A 23,736-nucleotide genomic window follows, 5' to 3' on the forward strand; every position below is an offset into this window, starting at 1 on the left:
CCACATGTCATGATATATTCATTGCAGACCAAGAACTATGTCTGGCTACTCCTGATTATGTATTCAGATCACATGCCATTAAATTTGCTACCCTGGGAGCAAGGGTTAAAGTTTATCATTTTATGGAATAGTTTTGCACTCTAAAATGCTGACAGTTTCCCTCTCCAAACAGACATTCAAAGAATGGTGAAGGGCTGGGCAGAACAAAGGTGGCAGTTTATCCCAGTTGGAAAAAATAATAATAATTAAAAAAAAAAAAAAAAAATCTAAGTCACCACATCACAAGACTATTTTAGCTAAAAATGTCACTTGGAAATCAAACAGGGCCACATGGAAATTGGTCTGAACACAATGAAAAAAAGGAGGGAGGAGTCGTAAATACAGCGATCTCTAAGTCACACGTCTCCAAGGAGCTACCTCCTTCATATACGTGCTAACATTGGAGTGCTTGGTACCAGACGGTCTATTTGCTCACAATATTAAAGGGCATCTAGAATTAGCTATGGGAGATTTAAAATCGCCTGCCGATTGGATATAGAAAGGCTTGATCCAGAGATGGTCCTCAGTCAAAGAATGTGGATTCCCCAGGCCTTCCTGATGACTGTCTTGCAAACTGGAGTAAAGAGACAACAGGAAAACATTTTAGAGCTACTTGGAAGTCAAGTTTTCCACATGAAGAGGGAGACCGAACCTTCAGAAAGCAAATGCGAGACACTGTCACCACTGTCACCAGTTCTGTGCCCTAGCAGAATAAGGTTCAACATTCTCAGTACTGCTTATGAGTTACAACCTAGCACAATGCTTACAATATTGACTAGTGATTTGGCCAGCAAATACAAATTCAGGTATGTTCTCCAGTATAACAGCTTTGTTTCTCCCAGGTTAGCATACTCATAATGAAATATATGAAAAATCAGTTAAAAAAACCCTAAAACTGTCAGTGCCTTTTTCCCTTGCAATGTGCAAGTCGTTGCTCTAAGCCTTGGTCCATTCCTAAACATTATTAAGAAGCAATGCCAGATACATACATTCTAAATGCATTTACAAGGGATCTGAAATTCCTAATTTGCAGGCAGAACTTCTGCTTCAAGTCATGGAAACACATGTATTACTGAAATAAGAACATCAGTAGAATCTACAGAATGTTCCAGAACATTTTTCTTACACTTTTCATCCAAATATTTCTTTAGAACATTACTTTAGAATAATTCTGAAAGAAAACAAGAGTTTTGTCAAACTCTCTTGATACCTACAGTGCACAAGGAAGAAGTCACGTTAGTCATCTGCAGCTGTCATTCCTTTCACTGGATCTTTTTCTCTCATCTGAAAGAGGAAAAAAAATATTGAAGTATTCATTCTCACATGATGCAATCTCTAAATTTATTGGTGCGGAACAAGTTTAGCATCCCTACTTTACGTAAGACTATTAATATCATAGCATCACAGAACAGTTTTTGTGATTATGCACATCCAGGAACCGTTTCTGGGTAAGCTGCAGGTCTGTTACGGATCTGGAACCACCATCTAATGGGAAGAATGAAGGTAAAATGACAATGAAATTACCCTGAGGTGTGTGAAGGAAGGGAGTGGGGCAGTGCAGGACACAAATCATGGAGCCAATGGACTCATTAAAATCAAATTTGTGTTTCTCATAGTAAGGAACCACTGATACACCCCCACTACCTGCTTAAAATACTTAGAGCTAAAAATGCTTTTAGTGAACTTCTTTTTGGAAACCAGGACAAACACATCCATTCAGATTTAAGCAAGCACTAAAAGAAAGTATTAAAGTGATAAATAAATCATTGACACTCATACCCTCATTACCTGTGGGTCACTGTGTTTATTGGCTTAACAAGTTGAGAAGTCCCTAATGATTTGAAGGAGATGCCAGCACAACTGAGTCATAGCCAATTATTCAAACCACAAGAAGCATGACCTAAATAACAAGGAGGACAATACACACTGTGCTATGACAATGCGGCAGTCTTTCCTCTGTACTGGATAGAAACAGTTCCTCACACAACCCACATGTGCCCTGCTTTTCCACTGACCTCATCCAGCTGTCTCTTGGTCTCGTCCTCCATCCTACGGATGTCCTCCATAGTCAGATCAACCCACTTATCAAGCCAGCAAAAGAGCTGCCGATGGAAGTTTGTGAAGAGACGCTTTTCTTGCTGCAAAAGGAGGAGGAATAAAACACACAAGCAAATTTATTCATAGGGCAATTAAAATGAATCTACCTAGACCTTAACTTTCAGAGATGCATTCACTGAAGAACCAGTTCCCTAACCCATCTTTCTACATAGCCACCAAAACTGGAGACTGGTGCTAGCTCAGTTTTATTTGTTTTAAACAGAATATTTAGAGCCTTGAATCCCTCACAGAAGTGCACTTTTTTTTCAAGCCTAGGCAGCAGCCTACACAGTGCCTTGGAAAAATTAGTGAATGCTTTACTAGTTTCTTTTGATTTGATGGAATTGTTTTGACTGAATAAAGCACTCTAGGCTTGGCTTACTCAGAACAAGACAGTTGGCCTGAAGGAGCATAAAAAAGGGAAACAGAATAAAAGTAATTCTTGACTTGCTAAAAACTAGAGGTTAGCAAGTACAAAGGATTGGCCTGCACCTACCTTGCTTTTCTATTTTGCAGTGACCCCCCCACAAGCCCCCCTAAACAATAATGTTTTCCACAGCTGAAACCCTTTCAGCAGAAGTAACTAATGTGTACAAGCTGCTCCAAGTTAGGAGCAATTGATTAGCATTTTACAGGAGATAAATTAGGCATAAGTTGACCATTGCTAGACAAGGGTATATAATGGCTCTTGGAAAGCTCTCATTAGGGAAGGACACTTCAGCTTTATCAGTTGTGGTTTCACATTTGATAAACTCATCAAAACCAACTTGACTACTTTGAAATGGATTGAAGAATGCTTTGTTCAGGGCATTTGTCACTGATACTTGAAATCCTGCAGCAGTGTGATCATTCCCCTTTAGCGAGCATGGAGTCCTGCCTTTGCAGAAGCAGTACTGTAGTTTATCAACATTAATTACCAAGGAGTCACTAAAATCTGAAGTCACAGGCATTTCATGAATATGGTTAACCACACCCTCCAATTCCAAGGTCTAGCATTCTAGCTGTGGTTCATGGCTTACGAATTCTTCTACAGAAAAAGCTCTTTTCAGGATACTAATTATTCATATTTTAAGTTAATGAAGCTTCGAACCATCTGCTTATTTATTAAACACAGATTCTTCAAGCAGCAGAATGGTAACGGAAAAAGATGTTGAGAGCTCTATGACTTGCCAGAAAAAACCTCAGCTGATTAAGGTCAGATAACCGAAGCTGTAACCATTTCACAAACAAAGTCTTGCCCGCGAGCAAAACAGTTCAACAAACAATTCAGATAATTATCAACTAACCTTACCTGTGGATTAGCTACAAATTTAATCCAACTGATTGCAGTGTATCAAGCAAAGCCTTGACTATATAGCTGAGGTGAATGCAGGTATCAAGCTAGTACCTCTTAGTATGCACTATTAGAACAACCTGAGATGCTAAAGCAGATGGGAGATGAAACACCTCATTTCCACATCTCTCTTCAGCACAAAGCTCACTTACCTTCTGTATAAAGTTCTCAATCTTATTTTGTAGACCCCACCACTTGAACTTGACTGTTACCAATTTGTAAGCACACATGTATGGACAATCTGTCTGCTTCCCCAGCTCCTTCTGCAAAGATACAAAGACAGTCATTCAGGACTCAGGTCAAATGTTTCCAGGAAAGCAGCTCATTCAGTCATAACCTACAATTCCTCACAATCATCTTGCAACCTTACACCTAGACTGTCTTTTCTCAAGCAGTTTTGTCACATCTTTGTTCATCCTTTTTGCAGTGTACCCGGGAGCACGATGAAAATAAACCCTACTTACCTCTACAGGTGGACTTCCCTCCATTTTGAAAAGAGATCATTACTTCCCCTCCTTTGTCCACTACTTTTTTTTTTTTCTATTAAATTTGTGACTTACAAATTTTCACCATTATGTGGCTACTTCATTTCCTTAAAAGTCTTCTGACAAAGTCCCTATCTAAAACTTTTTGGGAACCTATGCAAATTGCATCAGCTGGGTTGTCCACACAATCATGAAGCCTTTAAAAAAAAAAAAAACCACTGGGTTGGTAAGGCAGACTTTCCTGCTTTCTGTTACAGAAGCAGCTATATACATTCTTCCCAAGCAGATCATATCAATCCCAGCTTCTGTTCTGCATGCCTACTAGAGATTAGGCTTGTACACCTGTAGCTCCTTAGATCTCATCTGAAGTCCCTTTTAAATACCGGTATCATATTTGTCCAAATAGAGTTTCCAGATTATAGGAATTTAAGAGAAAGGTTGAACATTGCTGCTCATAACTATTTCATCCTTGAATTCACTTGGCTGAACTCTTGGGCTGAAGAACAGACAGCTCTGGCAATTTCTTAGAACTTACTCTATTTGTACCAAACTTTTCCATTTCCTTTAAACTTCAGAATAGGTTATCAGCTGAGGCCAGCATTTCACTCTGCACAAGTGAAATCAAGCACACGACAAACATATCTGTGGTCCCAAGCCCCAGTATAGACACAAGCAAACTGCTATGGTTCCTGAAGTCACGCACAACATACCTTCCAGTTGGGACCCAGAGGTCCACGTCCAGTCTTGACAGATTTAAATTTTGCTGGATCTTCCTCTGCCTTATAATCCTATTGGACAGACACACAAGATTAAACAAATCACCCTGCCCACAGTCACACGGGATGTATTTTTCAGGTGGGCAAAGATTAACTTCTAACTGCTTTCTCAAGAGCTACTGTTTTCAGACTTTAACATCAGGTCAGGCACTCTTCAAGGAAACACAATTCTTCCCCTTGTGCAGTGCCCTAGATGTACGTGAAGAAATGGTATTGAACCAATATGACTTCTGTAAGAACTCCTTTGTAGTAACACCAGCAAAAGGTAAGTAAACTCACAGGATAGGTTTCCTGAAATTGCTTTTGTTTGGAAGCTAAATGCAACTGCTGCAAGATATAGTTATGCACTCTGGAGCTGTGGTATCTAGTATTTTTCATAGCACCATGAGTATGATGATCCTGTATTGCACACTAGGTAACAAGCACAGTTAATCTCACAACCACTACCAAAAAGAAAGAGGCATCAGTTACACCTCCTGTTGCAGAGCAAACACTTTGCAGCATTCCCTTCATCCACACTGGATTAAGACTGAGGAGTGTATCCAATTCCTACCTCCATTTAAACTGAAAACAAACTCAAAGCATCGTCTGTTCAGTGCGAGAAGTGACAAACCAGTAGCATCTTCTACAAGAGTCTTCTGCTTCATGTAAGTTCTTGTTTGCTCTCTGACAGTGCTGAATTCAGAGTAGTTTGTATTTGCAGATATACCTTAATAACAGCCTAATCTACTGGAAATCAGATGCTACTTACGTGCTACCAATTCATCTCTATTGGAAAGGAAAACTAAAAATACCGGATTTGCTTTAACACCCAGAGGCAACTTTGTGAGCAGGTAAATTAGCCATATTTGAACTGTATTCAGAAATACTAATTAGGGAAACCTCAAATAGCATTTCATATTTACACGTGCTTGTTATTTGGGGTTTTTTTTTTGTCTGTTTTCCTCCAGTAGAGTACAGAAACATCCCTCAGCTTATTATAGTATCCAAAGTGATTCTTTGAATGAAGAATTAGCTATATAATTTCAAGACACCAGTGTGAAGCCATAGGTCAGTTTCAAAAAAAGAGATGGTTTAAACAAGCTGCTGCATAGAAAAGGCAGTGCTGTTTTTTCTTGTTCAAGCATTGTAATCAGCTGCAGAGCTGTAAAACTACACATAATACACTGTTACATGTACTATAAGGCCAAGCAACAGATTTTACAGACAATCTGGACAATGCTTTCAAAACAACTCTTCTTCTAGATTGTTTTAACATGTTTAAGGAATGTCTTTCCTTCTCTTTACTTTTTCTTATTTGGCCTGTAACCTGCAACCACCCCCAGGAACACAGTTTATACATTATCCCTCTTTTAGCACAAGGCCTCCCACACCAGGGAGCTATTACCCACCTACCATACCTTGGGAAGTACTTGAGATCGATCAGCAATATCTATGTAAATAGCTTCTACATTCTTCCATACATCTGGATCCAGTGTATGAACCTACAGTGAAAGCACGAGACTGATGTCATTGATTCAGTGACAACATTCCCATTCTGAGGCAATAAAAAACATATGGAGAGGCAGACACTGACTGCTCCTCTTTCATGTACGCACAGTAAACATTCAATATCTTGTAAGGAAGCAAAGGTGTTCACACAGAACAAGTATTTGGGGACAATTTAGCATATAAGCAGGAGTCTCTGCTTTGCTAGTGCAACATGTACTTCCAACCCAGGAGTACTGCTAATAGTTCCATGCAGCAAGCCTCTAATCTAGTAAGGAAAGCAGCAATGTGATATTAGACATGAATAAAATATATGATACAAGTACTTACATTTTCTTGCGTTCCAAGATCTGATTTATGCCAGGTTTCAATTTTGATCAGGAAATCATCCTTCATATATTCATTCTGTCATCAAAATAAAGCTTCTTGTTACCTTTGCATATATAACTGGTCTTCTTACTAGCTATGTAAGCAGCAGGAAAGTCAACTCAATGTGTTAAAACTTGACTGGAGCTTGACTTAGGGAACCATCAGATTTATCTGTACATGCATTTTGTTTTTAGAAAAGTTGCTGGATCAACAAATAACATAAGATTAAGTAAATCTCAAGTTGTTCAATGAAAAAGAAAAAAAAGCTAAACTTCCATCATTTTAGTGAAATGTTTTGAGTTTTCCCCCTATGTATTACAAGCTTTTATTTAAAGGGGAATTTCTGCTCTAAATACAATTTAGAAGGGGTAACATTAACTAGGCAGAAATTGTCTTTTCAAATGCAGTACTGCTCTAGCATTGAGTATATAGTTGGATGCGATTCTTCAATATTAAACTGATGTGTTGAGAGCTTTTCACACTGGGAAAGGAAGGGACAAGAAGCACAGTTCTCCCAAGTAAGGAAAAACACTTTCCATTTCTCATTATCACTGTGAGCAGAAAAGGACTTCCAAAAGTAACCCTATCCTCCTTCAAGGGATTAGAAATAAAAAGAAGCCTCTGAAACACTCAGCATGTAAAAAGGAAATATCAAATTCAGAAAACAGATTACTTGGACATAATGCCATGACCCAGCTCTTCTTTTTTAAACAGCTTATTTGGGCAAAGGTAAGTTCCCATGTGTACAGTTAAGATTCGTTGTAGTAAAGAAGGATCTCTGTCCACTGTTATGAGGAGTTTGTGGATGTACCACAGTTGGGAAGGGAGGGTCTAACCTACATGATTGTACAACAAAAGCTAAAATTCCCTTAGCTTAAGCTAAAGAGCTTCTTCTACCCAGAATGCTTCATTTCAGACATTACACATGCTTCCACAGATCATCAATAAAAACAATACTTACTGTAATAACTGGTCCAAGAAATCAACACATGAAAAGAAAGAGATACAGCACTTTAGTGAAAAAAAAAAACATGCAACAACCATCACCCTCCTCCCACTATCAGCAAAACAGGGATACTTCAGCTTCCCACCTTCAGCTTGAGCAGCAGACACTATGGAAGTAAAAAAAACAACCCTAGAAATACAAACAAACAAATAAATAAATAAAATAGTAAACTTCACCCCCTTCTCCTCTGGAAATTCTCAGACTTGGAGACACCCAGAGGAGCAGCAATTAATTATGTACTGCCACTTCTGCTCTCTGGAGTACAGCCAGCTGGATGAGAAGATGGAATAAGTTTGTTCAGCTGATGACATTTTACCAATCCTTTCTCAGCTTGCAGATAAGAAACCTCTTGCAGTTGTGAAGCGAACACACGCTGGATTTCAGGCCAGTGCAGACCTCATCACTCCTGCATGCAGTAACCAGACCCTCTGCATCTCTACTGCTCGTGGTAACTGAGCTCCCTGGATAGTAAGGCTCAATTATTCAACACAGAATAGCAATTAAAGATCCTGTAACAGTCAGCATCTGCCCTACCTGAGCCACCAAAGTATGTTAACAATTCAACTTCAATGTTTGAAGCTGGCGCTGAACTTTAGTGGTTTGTTCTGAAGTTTGATATGAAGACTTCACTAAGAAGTAATTTTGTTGCAGATAGATTGTTTGAACTTATGACTTTCCAACCCCACATACTGCAGACAGTATCTTATCACCTATCACACACATCCAACTCTCCTCATTGCCTATGCTTGGGCCTTGGGCTGCTTTAAAACCCCAGCCCTTTGAAATTTTTTTTTTTTTTTTTTTTTTTTTTACAGAAGGCTGATTAATTGGGTTGATGTGTTGGGGTGGTGAGAAAGGATAAGCAAGCAGAGCTGAAGCTAATTTTTAAAAGGCTGAATTTCATCTTAAAGAACGCTTCACTCTCTCCTGCTAGTCCACACAAAACACTGAATAAACCAGCAATGATAAGCCAGAGCCTTCCCACCTTCCCATGACAACCTGCTCTTCCACAGCTATGCAACATAATTAGCAGCTGCTTGAGAACAGATTTGTTTGCCTTCCTAATTTCTCCTCTATAGGGAAGATTTCTCGTTTGTACAGTGAACAAATGAATCTCTTCAGAACTAGCCATTAGAATTTAGATGCTCGAATTGCTACAAATTAGAGCCTGAACCTGAGGTGTCCCAACAATAGTGCCTATACATCCCAGCTTCATTTATAACTGTTGGGTTTCTTGACATTTGACCACAGAAAACTCATGCTGACACCCAAAAGAGTGGAACACATCAAATTGCTTTCCTAAAAGTATTGAAAAGACACTAATATCTAAGTCAGACTGCAGGAAAGAACCAAAACACCATTCTCCTTGGCACCAGCCCATGGTTATAACTATCAGGCATTCCTCACTTCATTTTTACTAAGTAAATGTAGACAGCAACAATCTCATGTTACATTTGCTCAAAAGACCAAAGCAAGGCTTCCATTCAAAGCACTTGAAAACAACTCACTACAGCATGCAGAACTGCAGAAAGTTACAAGAGAGGCATTTCAGTTTCCTCAATCTGCAGCACTTCTTTGACAATGTTATATAACATATATATTAAAGTAGTAACAGCTTTTCTGAGGATACAGCACAAAATGTAAGGATGACCAACTTGTCTATTTAAAAAAATAATACTGTGATGCACAATTAATAAAAAGTGCTGTTTTATTCAAACTTAAAGGGCTGCATGCAATGGGTAGTGTGCAAGTAAGCAGTGTTCCAGAGCACAGGACACTAATATTACCTTGGTGCAGGAGGACACATGCAGAAGTACCACTAAGTCCTACACTGTCAAACCAGGTTTATTTCTTCATGCACCCCTGGCTCTTAAGCTTCAAATTCCACTGAGAGGATTGAAAGCCATGCAGTTGCTGGAAGCCAGCACAGCACTTTGTGTTGCACAAAGATTCACACGAGGCCATCACCACTGGCCTACAGCACAAATACCTGGCTGTACAATGACAGTGCTTAAGGCAGCCCATCCACACACATGGTGGTTTCTTCCCTCCTGCCCAGTGCTAGCAAGTGAAGGTTTCTGCAATATTTCTGAGCTTTTCTTGATTCATGTCATGCTGGCAGATACTCTAAACAGATTTTTCAGCCTCCGCATAAAAAACTGCCTTCTGCTCCAACCCCCACATCAATACACTTTCTATTTCATATTATATGGGTGTTTATTACAGATAAGGTTTTCTTATTTATTTATTCACTTGTTACACTGTTATTTCTAGCATACCAAAACCTAAAATTCTGTTGACTGTGATAGGAAATCTTGAATGTGACTTTGGTATCACATTTCTTCCACTTAAGTGGAATTTTAGTAGTGTGGAATTGCAGGAGAAGCAGCTAGGAGTAAGAAAACATGAAACTCCACACCTTTATATCAGAAACAGGTGGAGAAGAAAAGGAGGAGGGGAATATAGATTGGTATTATGTCTAACAAAAAATCTATTGAAATCAACTTAGATCTACTTTTATGGTTTAAAGAATTGGAAAGAACTGTTTGAGTTTAAAGCAGTTCAATGTACTTGACATGGAAATAAACGAGGTACCTACTAGCTAATTTAAATAATATGCAGAAAGGAAATCCCATAAAAGTGAGAAAGCTGGGTTGCAAATAAATGTGCTTCAGCATAATGAACAATGAGACACGTCAAAACCTCATTCTGCAGTTGATGGCAGTAACTGAACTTGGTATTTGAAACATCCATTCCACTATCACTGCTGTAGGTAAATTCCTGTACTGAAGTAATACTAACCTCCCCCACTACAAAGCTTTTTCTTTCTTTTAAAACAGTTCATTTCAAATTCTTTTAAGTAAATTGCTGAAAAAGGATATATGTTTCTATACTGAGTTTCAAGAACAGCTGGAATTTTTAAAGTTTATGGGAAGTTTACAGTTCCCATTGCAATTGCATCTCTGCCAAATAGCCAGAAATGCATCCTTCAAAGATACAATCATAAGTTTGGAGACAAAGTTAAAGTTGCAAGTTCCACAGCACCAACAGTCTGAAAAACATCAGTGGTCAAAGATTGCAGCTGACAACTTCGATGAGTAAATAAAACATCCCAGCACTATGCACAGCCCCAAGAGCCTCAACCCAGAGTTACAATGTACACTTGCTGGATGATCTTTGGATAAGTGTCAAGGTCCCACCCTTAAAGCAACTATAGCATTACCTGTTCATCCTTCTCTAATCTTAGATCCCACAGTTAAGAAAATACCAACTAGGTGACGCCAAACTGCACTGAAGAGACAATCAAAGTCTTCCCTGTTTCTCCCTCACATCTTTTTTTTTTCCTCTCCATTTTTTTTCCACCAGGCTATGCTGTGCTTGAGTACAGAAGAGCTCCTCATACATCCATTTCATTAATGTTGCACAGTTGTTTCTTTGGTAGGAATAACACCCCTTTCTTGGTCTGCTCTTTTCCAGTACTGAAATGTATACACACTGTCATTCATTAGCAGCACAGCAGACACGGAGCTTTCTTTCAACTCTGCAGCCCTGTATTTTGCTTTTCCTGACCACAGAAGGGATGTAAAATATAGAAATCTAAAATCTGAAACACTTTCCCTTACTGATTGCCTCCTTCCCTCTTCCTTCCTACCCACCTAAAACCAACCAACCAAAAAAAGACCCAAAAGCTAGTAATCCACAGCCCTTCCCCACACACTCACCAGTTCTGCAGTAGGGATAGGCATTCCATGCTTTTTCATGTATATTCAGAGCTCCTTCAGGGGCCAGCATTCTCACAAATGTTGGCACTTTGCTGCAAAATTTGGATACAGGAAGAAAAGCTTTGGTGAGAACTGCATGCAGCAAGAGCAGTGGCCCAGACACTGCAAGATGTGTAGAACATCATCAGAAATACAAATCCTAGAGACTCATAGACTGCTAGAACCGGTGGTGATCTCCTCAGCCCCAGTGCTATGATTTCCAGAGACTGATGGCTAGGTTAATTTAAACCTTATTTACATAAGAAAGGAAGAAAAAAAAAAAAGAAAATATATCAGCTGAACACAGGTTGATATCTAGGAGGCATTTGATCTTTTGTCAAATTGAAGTATCAAAATACTGGGTACCAGAATTCCATTTGCTTTAAAAAACAGATTTTCTTGGGAACAACAGCCACAACTGCCTACAGAAGCAGGTGGGTGTTACAGCAATGCTCACTTCCAGCTGTACTGTGTGCCAGCTGTTGTTATGCTCCACCTTACTTCCATGCCCTTCAGCCCTTATACAATCAATAGTTTATACAGTTGCTGCAATCCCATCCCATCTTCCTCCAGTTGCTTTTGCCTTTTAATCCTGCTTGCCTCTGGGAATATTTCACATACCTCTGTAAGTGGTAGATCTTGTGTGTGTACTGCCCACGCTCTCCATCCCTCTCATAGGGTTCATTCACCAGGACCTCTACTCCTTCACCTCCACCAGTTTCATTTTTACTGGCTTCTGCCACAGAATACAGCTGTCCCACTTGATACTAAAGAAGTTAAAGACATGTTATTGTGGTTACTATATAATACATATACTATAATAATTTTACTAGAAGAAGTCAAGGATAAATTTATTTTCTTGGGAGAAGGCAGGGAAAAGGACATCCAGCTGTGTGCCCAGATAAGCATCTCATTTAATTTCATCTGAGTGGTAGTAAGGAGAAAAGCACTGCTGATAAGAGAGCTACCCTTAACCCTTAAATCTCAAACTCAGAACCAACACAAATTTAGGAAAATATAAAATGGATGAAAGGAGCATAGGACAACACTTAAAGAAAATATAGGAGACATCAGCATACATTCTTTTTCTTTTTTTCTTGTGCTTTGGCACACAGGTGTCCCAATTGCTCAAGTCAAATGGAGAATAATACACCGACAGTCCTAAACTAATAAACACATTAATTTATCCCAAAGAATTCCATATGAATATTTTTTGACAAAATGAAGCGTAGGAGAGAAGGTAGGAAAGAACTGAAGACAGAAGACAAAAGGCACTTGTAGCATCTAATTTATATCCTCTAAGATACAAACGTAAGATGTGCAAAGTTTCAGAGCCCAGAAGAGCTAGAGATGAGGATCCTGCAAGTGCAATTCAGAACAACTAAGTTATCAGCTTGAAATCAAGAGGTGCTTTGCACCAGAAAGTTTTCCAGTAACATGCTACTACTTTTTAAGGCTGAATATAGTGAAATTACTCTTCTTAGCCCTCATGATGTACTAATATACTTAGACCTCTCTTGTCAAAATTGACCCTAATCACATCGGGTCATTTGTCTTCACTGAATATCCATTTCCCTTCTGAGTCTAGTTCAAACTCACTTCTGTCAGGGCTTCCATAATAATGCATCTTCTTTCTTCTCAGTTGTCTTGATCCAAGTCCAAATGATCTCTTATTTCAATTAGCAAACTCATTCTGAAAACTTTATTTAATGAAATAACTGAATCAAGTAGTGACCCACGTGACCCACACTGCCACTGTACCCCTCCTATTTTTCCTACTAACTTTGTTTAGTGTGGGGTTTTGGTTTGGTTTCCCCTCTATGTCACACCTCCTATTAGTCAGGAGCATTAAGCCATTAACAGGGAAAGAACAGCATTTCAACATACAGTAAAATTCTTACCTTTAAGATCATTTTTAGTCACTTACAGACACTCTCTTGGCTGTATTAATTCTCAGAAATCACTCACACTACTTCCTGCTGTACAATCTCTTTCAGAAGAAGCATCCACATGTTTCAGAGGGAAGAGCAGAAGAAAATCAAGAATGTGTAGAAGAGAGAACATTCTCCCATCTGCAGAAGATGTGAAGACCAATACGCTCTTGCCTCTAGCTAAAGAAGATGCAGAGCTCAAAAAAAATGTGCTGAAAAAAAGAAAATTCATGCAGAGCTTTTTGAGGAAGAGTCAGGTGAGCAGACTAGGCCTGACAATGAAGTTAAAAGGCCGAAGGGAAGTGCTTGAAACAGTTTTCAGAACACCAAAACAACTGCTGCCAATGGCAGTAAAGAGGGGCTATGCGAAAGGTAAACCACAGAGATTAATATCAGAAGTGCAGGGTCAAAAAGAAAAAAATAATCTGAAAGCTTTACCACAAAGCAATGGAATGCTGCTTAGGCCTTCTCCCATCTCCCTAGAACAAAGCTGTACACAAAGAATCAGGAATGGCACTTAACATTATACAACTCAAGCTGGAAAAGTGGAATACTACTCAGAGCTGACAACCCAGAAATGCATCGCTAGGCTGACACAACTTGAGGAAGAAGGAAGACACCTCCAATGGTTAAGTTTTATCGTCAGAGCATCTAAAATAAAAACAGAACCCAAGTTCTATAGCTTTTGTACCAACTAGTGCTAACAAAGGCTATATTTCCAAGACAATGCTTATTCATATTGGGAGAGTAGAGATATGTCAAAGGTATAATATTAGATATCCTGGCCTCAGTTAATCTGGAGCAGAGCAAAAAGCACATCAGAGGGACTTAAACAAGTGCTCTATGCAGACTCACCACAGAAGCATGTTAGGAAATCTAACAGTTAGTCAACCTATCAAGAAAAAGAAAAAAAAGAGGAAAAAGCATCCATCCAACAAAAGTAGTCTATAGCAAAAGCAATCTACAGAGCACCTCCTCCTAGCTCAGAGCAACAGCTCTGCTGCATCTCTCCAGAAGGAGCAGGCCCAAGCTGTACAAGCTCCCCGCATTTGGCTGGACGGTTCTTGCACTGACACCAGCAGATTGGGTTTCAGTCTGGATTTTGGATTGCAGTGTAACTCTCTGCCTTCTGACATTTCACGCACTACACTGCTTTCTTTATGACTCCCTGCAGATGACCCACAGAGAACAGAACACTCACCGTCCTCCAGAAGAGCAAAACATGAGAGCTGTGAAATCTTAGAACTAAGTTGACTTAGTAGGGTAAAAGCCACATGTACACTCATGGAGAGCAGAACATGAGTTTGGCAACTACAGCACTAGAGGGGCAGACTGCTTTGCAGCAAGTCTTAGGACAGGTCTCCAGAGGCACAAACTAATTCCTCTTAGTAACAGTTTCTCATTCATTCCTTCTCCCTCTTAAATACGTGGGTTAAAGTTCACACTCTAAGAGGATAAGCCCTTTGGTTTGGCATCTTCAACATTTAATCTTCACTGTTATTTCTGATCCTTTAATCGCGTTGATAGAAGAGGAAAAGGCCCAGATAAAACTGTCCCAATGAACATCTGCTTGTGAAAATTAACAGAAAAATGGATTCTGGCTCCATGAAGAACAGAGCATCAGACAGATGTATCCTTTCAGCCCTGAAACATCTCTCCTGCAGGAAGTCACCTCCCTCAATGTGTGTCACAACACCTCTTATAGAGCAGACAAGCATATCTTCTTCACACCACATTTCATTCAGAAGGCTTGATCTTGATGTAGCCATCTTCAAGAACAGTTATTTTCCTGAAAGCAGCTTTGAAAACAATTAATAAATAAGAGTCTTTTGTGTTTGGCAAGCTCTTTCCCATGTGAGAGGAACAAAGAGGCAGCACAGAATGTGTACACACAGCTCTAATCCATACCAGCATTTCCAAGTGGCAGCTGGTGAGACACCCACACAGCAGCTCAAGATCTTGCTCTCAGAGTTGGCACTGTGCAACACAATGTTGGTCAGAGAACAGAAGAGTATAGGTAAAGATCTAAGATACAACAAGATATTTAACTTCTTTTTGTTCCCTGTAGTACAAGAATGTATGAAATAACACAGGAGAGCAGCTTGCAGCCTGCACTTATGCAGGACCAAATTTTGGCAGAGTTTCCTAGTAGAAGACAGTTTGCTATGGTCTAACTCCTACACCCCAGCCTTCAAGTTTTAGTCATCACCAGGGACTCTCCTGCACTGTTTTATTCCCCATTGTAGCAGTTACACAGCTAACTATTTTCCACTGAACTCTAAATTTATTAACACCTCTCCACTATCTTCCTGATCACTGGTTTTGTCTTGAATTCCTTACTATCAGTTAAGCTCCATTTGTTAGGGGAGAAAGGACTGAACAGAGAATCCCTGGCATATCATGGAACAACACAGAAGACTGCCTCAGCCCCATTACAATGCCTTAAAGACACAACTGTTTTCATTCTCTACATTATGTATGAGCACCACACTTCCAGCAACAATTTGCATGCTGAAGGAGTGAACTTCTCAGACCCTCAAGTAAAAATTCCTCCTATTACATCTCCTAGAGACAAAAATGCTCAATGAGGAGCTGCACAGCAAAGAGCTACGACAAGTTTCCAGAGCCCAGAGTTTTGCAAGCAAGGAAATTCTTGAAAGCAATAAAGTTGTAACATCTGTTTTGTAGTACAGATAACAGAGTAGTGACCAAGTGACGCACAGATGTATCAGCATCTCTCTGCACAGGAAGGAGGATGAAAATACACAGACCCAAAGCAGTAGTCGTTCCTTCAGTTAATAGAGAAATAAACTTTCTTCTTAGGCATGCCTTTAAAACTACCATATGATGCAACTGCATGTGCAAAGCTAAGTGAATGTAAGAACTTCCTGCTTAGGGAACTGTTTCCTGAAACCTAGCCTACAGATCACATGAGAACCACCAGATCCTGGAAAGGGAACACAGTAACAATATACGAGCTTGGGGAAAAATAGCATTTAATAAGTTGGTGGATTTTCCTCATCCCAGCATACTGAGGTGTTCTCTTTAGAATTCTCGTTTCTTCTCTTCTATTTGCACTGCATTTTACAGACTTTTCAATATGCTCAACTCTCTGGTACTCCTTGGATCCAGAGGAAAGAAATGACCTCAGCGCATCCTCTGAGAAGGAGGCTGCAAGAGAGCAACACAATTACATACAACTTGTAACCCCAGTTTCCACAGAAGCAGCCTGAACACAAGGCCGAAAACACGCCTGGCACTGAACAGCCAGCAAGGGAGGGAAAAGAGCATAGCGAGGGACTCGCTTTAACTGGATGAAGTTTAATCCCAGTATCAGAGAACTCGGAAAAATCCTGTGCTGGGTTCCATCCAATCTAACCCCCTCAAAGAAACAATCTGTATACTGATGCTATAACTTGCTCATTACACAGCTTGATACCTAGAGGCATATCACTGTGAGGCAGAGCTCCTGCTAAGGGCTTCCATTTATCGAGCTCTGCAGTACTTTACCATTCAGACACAGCTTTCTTAAACACTTCCTCTGCCACTTGCAAGTTTGCATTCCTTGTTTACCTGCTGAAGTTTGTGTTAGCCCATCTTTGGTCAAGGACTTCCTCACACAAGCAGCATTCAGGCACAGCAAAAGATCTAAATATACATACCTAATACTTCAGTAAAGCCTCTGTTAGAATTGTTTGAAACAGAATCATGCAGGAAACATATAAGCTATAGGTATAGAGTACACGACAGACAGAAATTTGGTATGTCCCAGTCCTGCACCAAGATAGCATGCAGACCTAAAATCACTTTGGTGACAAGCCTAGATTGCCATCAGCATGAGATGCCTGGTCAGAGCAGACTGAGCCATAGGAATATGAAACTCAGCTTAGATGTTTTCTGTTTTACCAAGCAGTGTCATGGTTGCCGAAATACACTGCACCAAGTTCTGAAGTATGCCCTGTCAAAATAGTATGGACAAATGAGTATGCTTCAAACAGTGCTGCCATGATCCAGCTTACCACTCTCTGTACCATATCCAGGGAAAAGACAAACAAGAGTCCTGTTACTGCAGCTCCTCCTAAGAGTTAGAGCAAGCCCTTCATCAGCACTTGCAAAAACAAAAAAAACCAAACAAATAAAAACAACAATAAAAGAAAACAACAACAACCTTTATGCAGTCAGATACCCTGCAAGAGCAGCGTTCAATGCATAAGAGGAAAGGAAAGCTGCAACTCCCAGAGAAAAGAGCAGAGAATCAGCTACAGATTCTGCACAGCTATTCCTTGGCTAGCTTAGCAATCAAAATCACTGCCTGCATTATAAATGACATTTCTCCTTTCAATTAGAACTTTACATAAAGAACAAGAAAGCTTGCTTTCTGCAAGACCTAGAGAAGAGTTTTTAAAAGTGCTATGACGTAGAGATATAATCTTTCTTTTGCTATACCACCCTCACAGAACAGAAGAATTGATTTCAATTCACAGACAAAGAGCAACAGAAGAGTTCTAGGAAAACACAGACCAAAGTGTAATTTAAATTTGTATTAAAGCTTTCTCTTCATGTTAAAGAAAAAGAACAATTGCATTAATCAAAAGGAAACCACTTCAGAACAGTCTGACAAGTTGAGATTTATCATCATATCTGAATGTAGTTCATACCTCAGTCTTAAGAAATGAAATTATTTGATCAAAACACAGTGAGTTAAGGTCATACAGAAGTCCTGAAGTTGGTGTATCTGTTTCATGCGTTTTCCAGCTTTTGTTCAAACTGCTTTGATCACAAGTTTATTTACAGTCCTAGAGAAAGGAAGCAACAAGAAAAGGACTTACCTCCTCCACAGACACAGGCAGGATAACACGGCTGAAAGAGAACACAGAAACAAGAAAGTTAACAAATACAGCTGCAAAATTTAGAGGGCACATTCCTCACAGCAACAACCACACAGCTCTCATCTCCCCACATAACTCCAGTGTCCACCTCGTACCAGCACCCTTAGCACTTAATCCTTACTTTCAAGACTGTTTATGTAACAACCGCAGAGAAAATCACTGACATGATATAGCATAACTGCAATCCTACACTACAACTAGCAGTAATATTTTACTACCCTGCAAGTCCATGCAGAATCAAAATAGTTGTATGCTCCTTCTCACGACATCCTTTCAGTAGTCACATCTTAATCCTCTTCAAGTTGCTGAAGTGTTGCTAAGTGCTTCAAGAGTTTTGTACAGATTTGTCTTAGTTACAAGTCATGGCAGGATTTGTTTATATGCCCCATCCCATAGGAAGGAACACCAAATAGAGAAGTACATGGAAGGCTTTCTTAGAGCTGACTGCAAAGGAAGGCGCTGCCGTTTCTATATATGAGTCATTGTGGTTTCCTGAATGCCTCTTTGAATCAACTGACTGAGTTCTGGCTGGTTTTGCTCAGTAGACCACTGTGATTTCTTGAAAATACAAGAATAAATCCAAACTCAAAGCTGACAGATGCATGAACTTTATGGTATTTTTATAAAAAGTTTTTCTTTTTCCTCTGAAATTAGATTTGAGTTCAACTTCTGCTTTCAGTAAGGATGATGTTGAAACAGGGAACCAGAGCAAGGCACAGATACAGACACAGTTACCACGAGTAGAAGAAATCTCATTTCCTCCTGAATTAGGATGTACTGGGATTAGAATAAAGTCCATTATATTAATAACTGTTTTATTTTTTTTTTAAACACAACTGGTGAAAATTGAACATTTCTCCTACACTAAAGGAATGTTACCAGCAAGATACCACAAAAAAAAAAACTGAAAGAGGGGCAAAAGTTTAGAGATTTTGCAAGATTTCTTATGACAGCAACTCTTTATGCTGGCTGCACAGTACTGTAGGAAGAGCTACTGAGAACTGCAGATGAAGTTCAGCATCAATAGAAGCTGAATAATGCATTATAGGCATTCATTTTTCCCAACACATGGGGTAACAAGCCCCAAATAAGCCATCACCAACATTTATCTTGGTGCTGCTATGGGAAAGCATCTGAAACTATCAGTTCAGTGGCATTCAAAAAATAGATGAAACATCAGAAATTGAAGCACACTAATTACACAAAAATAAATGACAGTTATGCCACTGTAATCTCTCATGCATCAGCACCTTGAATCCTGGAGATAGTTCTGGTCACCTCACCTCAAAGAAGGTACAGAACAAGTGAAGGGGGACAAAAAAAGATTATGTGGGATGGGAAAAAGCTTCTGTGTGACAACCAAGCAGTTGTATGAGGCCCTTCATCTTAGAAGAAAGGACAGCCAGAGGTTTAAGATAAGGTAGAGTGTTACAAAGCCACAACTAGTGCTGGAAAGTGAATGGAGAAGGAATGATTGTCTCTCACAACAGGAACCCAGGTCAGAATAAAATTCATTAGGTAACAGATTTTAAACCAATCAAGTGTACTTTGTTACATCATGCATATTAAGCTATGCGATTCCTTGCCACACACAAGAAGTATAAGCAATTGTAAAATGGGATTTGAACAGTTCATGGAAGTTCATATCCCGCTTCCTGGAAGGATACACTGAAGAATGATCACTCCACTCAGTATTCATACATTGTTTCCTAAAAATATCAGCTAGAAGGTAAGATGGAAGAGGACCTTCGGTCCAATTCAGTATGGCATTCCTTACATAAGGGAGAAGTTTAAAATGGGAAAATGGCTTGCTGCAGGTAGACCGTGCCACCAAATGTGGCATTGGTTAATTGGAGGATTAAAAGAAGAGGGATAGGATAAGCAAAGGTGAAAAAGCAAGGAGCGAGGAAGAAAAAGTGATGTTGGAATGGATTTCAAATAATGCCTTTTGAAGATCTGGCATAAAAAGATTGATGTAAGCTAATGAAATTTTATGTAAGAAATCAAAAAATCACCAGATCTGAATATTATCTTACAGTTTGATGTTCACCAACGGAGAAACAGAAACACAAAGAAGTTAAGTAATTTGCAGTTTGTTTTGCCTAGCAAACAAAGAATGCAAAGGATGACCAACATTTATAGGTCAAGTGATAAAGGAGGAGGAAGAAGAACTACTCCATAGGATCCAGAGAAAAAGCCTCCCAGGAGGAACAAAGACTCCTAAGTTTGGGGCAGAGATGGATCAAATGATGAGAAATGATTGCAGTGCGGTTGCCTGCCACACCAAGGGCAGGAAAATGAACACTGAAGATGTCTCCTAAATTAAAATATGCCTCAACTGACAGCAAAAGGAAGTTCTGCTGCAGAGAAGGTCAGTGTTATTATCGTCACTTTGCAGGAAAGGGAAGCAAGTCTCCATGCTCAGATTCTCCTCAAGGTCTTTGGTACAGTTTAAATCCAAACAGGGAGAGTACGCAAGCAGGCAAGACCTCAGCCACCATTTATGAACCTTGCAAGCAAACAGACAAACAACCATCAAGCTTATTTGGAACATGGCTAGGTATAAACGAAAGATAAGCCCAAAAGACTATTAGGGCATCAAATGAAAACTTTTAAGCTACCACTGCACGACCATCAGTAAAAGAAGCTGCACAAAAAAGACAGATGATGCAGACTGACAATAAAAGATGTGACACCACTTTTTGTTACTGCTCTGTATCCACAGTGTCTCCTCAAATACCTCTGGACAGTAACACCCTTTTGATTTAGTATGGAGGGGTCACAGAGATGGAGGAATAATCTGCTTGGGTGACATACAGCTGCAGCTCACTTATATTTTTATCACTTATGCTGGGTAGGCAGTGAGGTACCTGTATGTACCAGCAAGAGGGAATGGCTTTGAGTATCCAGGTCATGCCAACACAAGTAGTTTCCATATGCCTTGAGCAACTCTTACCCTGAACATAAGATACAGTCTAAAAACACCACTGATAGCATGCAAAATGGGCAACTTTTTACACGCAACGTCAAGGAAAACTAACAAACACCAGCACCAACAGTGACAACTCAGAACAGAGAACTGTTGGAGCTAATTGGGCATCCTAAATAGTGAGGAATATGTGCATGTTTGTGTAAGCACAGTTCAACCTTGAGTGTCCTTAGAGCCATGTATGTCTTAAAGACAAAAAGAATGGAAAGGAGAAAAAGAACAGGACAATACAGCTCAGAAGATTTGGTGACCCTACTGAAAAAGAAAAAAAAAAAAAAAGAAATGGAAGCCTGTAAGAATAAGCATATTTAGTAAATCCTGTCTTTTAACCTTCAGTCGTAATGTTTACTCTCCACACTTGATCTCTGGAAAAAGCAGAATAAAAGACCAGCAGATATTTTGATCTGGTGGTGTAAATGATAATTCTAAGTAAAATGACTTTTGGAAGTCATCCTCATCAAAATTAACTTCTCATACACTCAGAAGTCTGAACGTTTTAAGTACATATGTTCCATCTTTACCAGATGCCCTGTAGGCAGCACAGCTCACTGGCAAGTGAGCTTTACCGCAGTACAGGACAAGAAATTGAAACTCTAAGCAGAAGCATGAAAACAGATATATGGACTTGAACAGAAATAAACCAGACAGGTATTCTTAAAGGCAAAGTACCTTTACCAACTAAATTTATAGGAAAACATCCACAAAAAAGATGTTAGAGAAGACATTACTTCTCACGCATCTGAAACTGAGTGTTTAGCTGTGCTTCTGTCTGCTTGCACTACAGAAGGTAACACTGCCTCTGTGTTACACAGACCAGTCCTTGAATTCTACACCCCCATTGCTGGATAAAAATACCAAGGGTTTAAAGATTAGCAAAAAAAAAAAGAAAAAAAAAAAAGAAAAAGAAAAGTTAGTCAAGCTTTAAGACAACTATAAGGATCAGTACAACGTTCAATAGAGTTCTAACATTTAGATCCAGACCAGGTCCATGATCTGGCAAAGCTGCTGTAAGGAAGACACCGTCGCATAGGTAAATATGTCTAAGAGAAGGACTGAAAGCATATTTTATCATTAGGATCACAGCTATCTTCCATAAGGAAAAGGGCGGAGGGGGAAGGGTAGATAACTGCAGGACAAGGGGAAATAGTTTTAAGTTGAGGGAGGTAAGATTTAGGTTGCATGCCAGGGGGGAGTTCTTTACAGAGAGTGGTGAGGTGCTGGAACAGCTGCCCAGAGAGGCTGTGGATGCCCCATCCATCCCTGGAGGTGTTCAAGGCCAGGTTGGATGGGGCCCTGGGCAGCCTGGTCTAGTATTAAATGTGGAGGTTGGTGACCCTGCGTGTGGCAGGGCTTGGAGATTCACGATCCTTGAGGTCCCTTCCGACCCTGGCCATTCTGTGATTCTGTGGGGGGCAGGGATGGAAGATGTGCAGCAGCAGGCACAGCCTGCAGACACCCAGCCAAAGTGCATCGGTCCAAAGGAGCGCACCGTGTCGGCATGCATCAAGGCGCTGAACAAAAGACTTTGGAAGCAGCAGTGTGACTAATTGCCACACACCGCTGGGACGGATCCACCAGGCTGCCTTCTATCTCTCCTTTTCCACCTCCAGGCAGAAAACTGCAGCAGCCTCGGGGAACGGCAAGGTGAGGGCTGCACACCAAACACCCCGATGAGAGGCTGCATCTCAGCTTGAGTTGTCTCAGCTGGAGTTTCTAGCTAGCTGCTAAAGGAGAGGAATGGGATAAAAACCAACTCGGGGGTGGGGGGGGGGGTGGGGGGGATGAAGAGAGGAGGAGGGAATCGCCAGCACCGCAGCATCCCATCGAAACGCCGTACCCAGCGGTGACAGACGGCTCCAAAGGCGGCGGGATCACCCGCACCGCCGGTTGTGCTCCCGGGGTAGTGGGGGGGGTTCACCGCGATCCTCCCCCCCCCTCAAGGCAGAACCGCAGCGATACCTGAGCGGAGGGCACCCCTCAGCCCAGCCGCCCTCAGCCCGCCGTGACCTTCATTCCTTCATTCGTTCCTTCGTTCCTCCATTCCCGCCACCCCCGGCAGCGCCGCGGCCCTCACACAACGCCCCCCCCCCCACCCACACCTCAACCCGCAGTGCGGGGCCGGGCCGCCCCCGCGCCTCCTCACAGCGCCAGGCCCGGGGGAAGAAGGGAAAGGGGGGGGGGGGTTGAGCGGAGGACAAGCGAGGGGGCGAAGAGAAAGAGTCGAGCCGCCCGCAACACTCACTATTCCTTGATGAGCACCATGGCGGAGCCTCCCGCCCGGGACGGCCGCGCTGAAGGTGACGGGCGCCTCCCGGCCGCTCCGCTGGACCGCGCCGCACCGGGACGGGGGGGGGGGAAGGAGGAGGGGGGGCAGGGCGGCGGGAGGAGGGGCGGGGCGTTTCTGCGGTAACCGCTGCGTCACGGCGCCACGCAGGCGTGCTTACGTCAGCAGCGCGCGCGCCTGGCGGGAGGCGCTCCGTGTGTGGCGGAGGGAGGGGTTGGCGGGAAGGAGGCGTTCGCGCTCTCTGTGCTTCCCTCAGGGCTTTCCCCCCCCCCCCCTCCCCTCGAGCCGC

At 41.1% G+C, this 23,736-nt stretch overlaps 1 protein-coding gene across 1 annotated transcript; it reads right to left on the reverse strand.

Moving 5' to 3' along the window:
- Nucleotides 1-65: 65 nt before the first annotated feature.
- Nucleotides 66-23,556, reverse strand: PITPNA (phosphatidylinositol transfer protein alpha). Its single transcript, XM_031591729.2, has 12 exons — nt 23,406-23,556; nt 18,115-18,145; nt 11,976-12,121; nt 11,316-11,407; nt 7,549-7,556; nt 6,549-6,623; nt 6,131-6,214; nt 4,665-4,742; nt 3,622-3,732; nt 2,055-2,177; nt 1,254-1,323; nt 66-613 (listed from the first exon to the last, which is right to left on the reverse strand). The coding sequence occupies exons 1-11, from the start codon at nt 23,423-23,425 to the stop codon at nt 1,276-1,278; spliced, it is 816 nt and encodes a 271-aa protein (XP_031447589.1). The 5' UTR covers nt 23,426-23,556; the 3' UTR covers nt 66-613; nt 1,254-1,275.
- Between the last annotated feature and the right edge of the window lie 180 nt (nt 23,557-23,736).

The sequence above is a fragment of the Phasianus colchicus genome, chromosome 21, assembly GCF_987193195.1.
Source record: "Phasianus colchicus chromosome 21, bPhaCol1.hap1.1, whole genome shotgun sequence".
Lineage (NCBI taxonomy): Eukaryota > Metazoa > Chordata > Aves > Galliformes > Phasianidae > Phasianus > Phasianus colchicus.

Coding starts and splice junctions, on each gene's coding strand:
- PITPNA (XM_031591729.2), bottom strand. CDS start 23,425: ATGGTGCTCATCAAGGAATA. Junction 18,146..23,405: donor ATGGTGCTCATCAAGGAATA/GTGAGTGTTGCG, acceptor GTTCTCTTTCAG/CCGTGTTATCCTGCCTGTGT. Junction 1,324..2,054: donor CCAAGAGACAGCTGGATGAG/GTCAGTGGAAAA, acceptor TTCCTCTTTCAG/ATGAGAGAAAAAGATCCAGT.